Raw genomic sequence first — 2,519 nt, 5'->3', positions numbered from 1 at the left:
TTTTAAAGTTAATATAATGCTGCACTTAAAATATTGAGGTTGGTTTACCCAAACATTCTGAGTTTTAATTGGCAATGTTTAGGACATGGAAATCAACCTGGACTAATAGTTCTAAGAGAGTTGTTAGCAAAATCCAGGTTTACAGTTTTGTCTCAACTCCTGGATCAGCCATTATCAGAAAGATCTTTTTGGTCTCTGTGCATCCTAAAGAGAACTTTATTAAATATTTTGTTTAATTTAGGTAAATAAAATATTATTTATGTAATTTAGGCAATACCAAGATGATGAAAGGACTTCGTTCTTTCAAAACATGAAGGCACATGATTGTGTATACTAGAGAAATTAATTGACTCAGCAGTAAAGAATCAAGCTGTCTCAGGGGCCCAGCCAGGACTGAGGTATTACAGAATTGTGTAACTTCTAGGGGGAAACAACTAGGGAAAATGATGACAAAACAAATTATGTATAGGTCACGTAACAGCTGTCTTCACTATCTTAAGTCACCTCCATGGTGAGAAACTCGACTTATTTTTGTAGCTGCAAAGAGGAGCATGGGATCTGTGTTATAGAAGTAATAACAGAGACAGTGTGTGCAACCTAAGAAAGTGCTTTAAGAGAACCAGGGCTCCTCGATCATGAAGTGAACTAAACGTAAGAGAAGAGACCTAGACGGAACCAGATTTGATGATTTGCAAAACATTTCCACAGAATTCTAAGGTGCTCTGGTGGCATAGTAAGTTGTAAGTCAGGCTGCTAACTACAAGGTCATTAGTTTGCAACCACCAGCCCCTCTGCAAGAGAAAGATGAGGCTTTCTACTCCCAAAAAGAGTTACAATCTCAGGAACCCCCTGGACAGTTCTACTCTGTTTTATAGGGTCACTATAAGGCAGAATCAATTTGATGGCCATTAGTTTGATTTTTGGAAGGATTCTGTATCTCCTTGGAAGTAGCAAGTAGCAAAAGCTTGTTACCACCAAGCTCCATTATCATCTGCTTTTATTGGACTTCTAAACTTGAAACTCTGACTGAGAAGGCAACTTAACAGTTATTTGTGTTTCAGATCTATACTCAATTTTGTGTCAAAGTTTAAAAAAATAGGCCTTTTAATACTTGTATGGAGGAGATCCGTGAGGCACTGATTCTACCCTTAAAGTTGAAACTGAGTCTTAGGGTTAGAGGAACAGTTTAGATGTTGCATATCCCAAACCATCTTCTAAATGGGTCCTGCAGATCTAGGAATTATTGGCTTTGCACATTCTAATAAACTCCTTAAATCTCTCTGAAATTCAGTTTCCTTGTCTGTAAAAATTAGATGGAGAAGACAATAAAGCATGCCTTCCCTACCTCCCGTGAGGCTCAAAGGGTCATGAAGCAAACTGAAGAGAGAATGCATGTGAAAACGCTTAATGTATTTTCAAACACCGATTAGCATAACCTATAATGCTCATTAATATTCATTCTTTGTTTTCTTCTCATTCTGGAATAGCTTTGACACCCAGGAATAGAACCATACATGTTGTGACCGAATTTATCCTCCTGGGTTTCTCTTGTCAAAGGGAGACTCAAAACATCCTGTTCTCACTAATCCTCCTGGTCTACCTCCTGACCCTGCTGGGGAATGGAGCTATTGTCTGTGCAGTGAAATGGGACAGGAGGCTGCACACACCTATGTACATCCTCCTGGGAAATTTTGCCTTCCTAGAGATCTGGTATGTTTCCTCCACTGTACCAAACATGCTGGTTAACATCTTCTCTGAGACCAAGACCATCTCTTTCTCGGGCTGCTTCCTCCAATTCTACTTCTTTTTCTCACTGGGTACAACCGAGTGTTTCTTCTTGTCTGTTATGGCCTATGATAGGTACTTGGCCATTTGCCGCCCACTGCACTACCCCTCTATCATGACTGGAAAGTTCTGTGTGATCCTGGTCTGCATTTGCTGGGTGAGTGGGTTCCTCTGCTATCCAGTCCCCATTGTCCTTATCTCCCAACTTCCCTTCTGTGGACCCAATATCATTGACCACATCGTGTGTGACCCAGGTCCATTGTTTGCACTGGTCTGTGTTCCTGCACCATCTACTGAGCTTATCTGCTACACCTTCAACTCCATGATTATCTTTGGGCCCTTCCTCTCCATTTTGGGGTCTTACACACTGGTGCTCCGAGCTGTTCTGCGTGTTCCCTCTGGAGCTGGTAGAACTAAAGCTTTCTCCACATGTGGGTCCCACCTGATGGTGGTGTCTCTGTTCTACGGGACTCTTATGGTTATGTATGTGAGTCCAACATCCGGGAACCCAGCAGGGATGCAGAAAATCGTCACTCTGATATATTCAGCAATAACTCCACTATTAAACCCCCTTATTTACAGTCTACGGAACAAGGACATGAAGAATGCTCTAAAGAAAGTCCTGGGATTGAGAACTGGCCAAGGCTGAGACATCTTTTTTTTTTTTTTGGACCTTTTTTCCATTTTTTAAAAAAAAATATTTTATTCAGGGCTCGTACAGTTCTTTTTTTTTT

The 2,519-nt window shown here is 40.8% G+C and overlaps 1 protein-coding gene across 1 annotated transcript; it reads left to right on the top strand.

Annotated features, from left to right (window-relative positions):
• The first annotated feature begins 1,441 nt into the window (after positions 1–1,441).
• LOC101637907 (olfactory receptor 11H6) lies at positions 1,442–2,434 on the top strand. Its single transcript, XM_004698867.3, has one exon. It carries the CDS (start codon positions 1,442–1,444, stop codon positions 2,432–2,434), a length of 993 nt encoding a protein of 330 aa, XP_004698924.3.
• The last annotated feature ends 85 nt before the right edge of the window (positions 2,435–2,519 follow it).

The sequence above is a fragment of the Echinops telfairi genome, unplaced genomic scaffold (genome assembly GCF_000313985.2).
Source record: "Echinops telfairi isolate 266 unplaced genomic scaffold, ASM31398v2 ScPeMD7_18;HRSCAF=68, whole genome shotgun sequence".
NCBI classification, from domain to species: Eukaryota; Metazoa; Chordata; class Mammalia; order Afrosoricida; family Tenrecidae; genus Echinops; species Echinops telfairi.
Note: the sequence above shows the minus strand (reverse complement) of the source record. Positions and strands in the feature narration are given on the sequence as shown.

Coding starts and splice junctions, on each gene's coding strand:
- LOC101637907 (XM_004698867.3), top strand. CDS start 1,442: ATGCTCATTAATATTCATTCTTTGTTTTCTTCTCATTCTGGAATAGCT.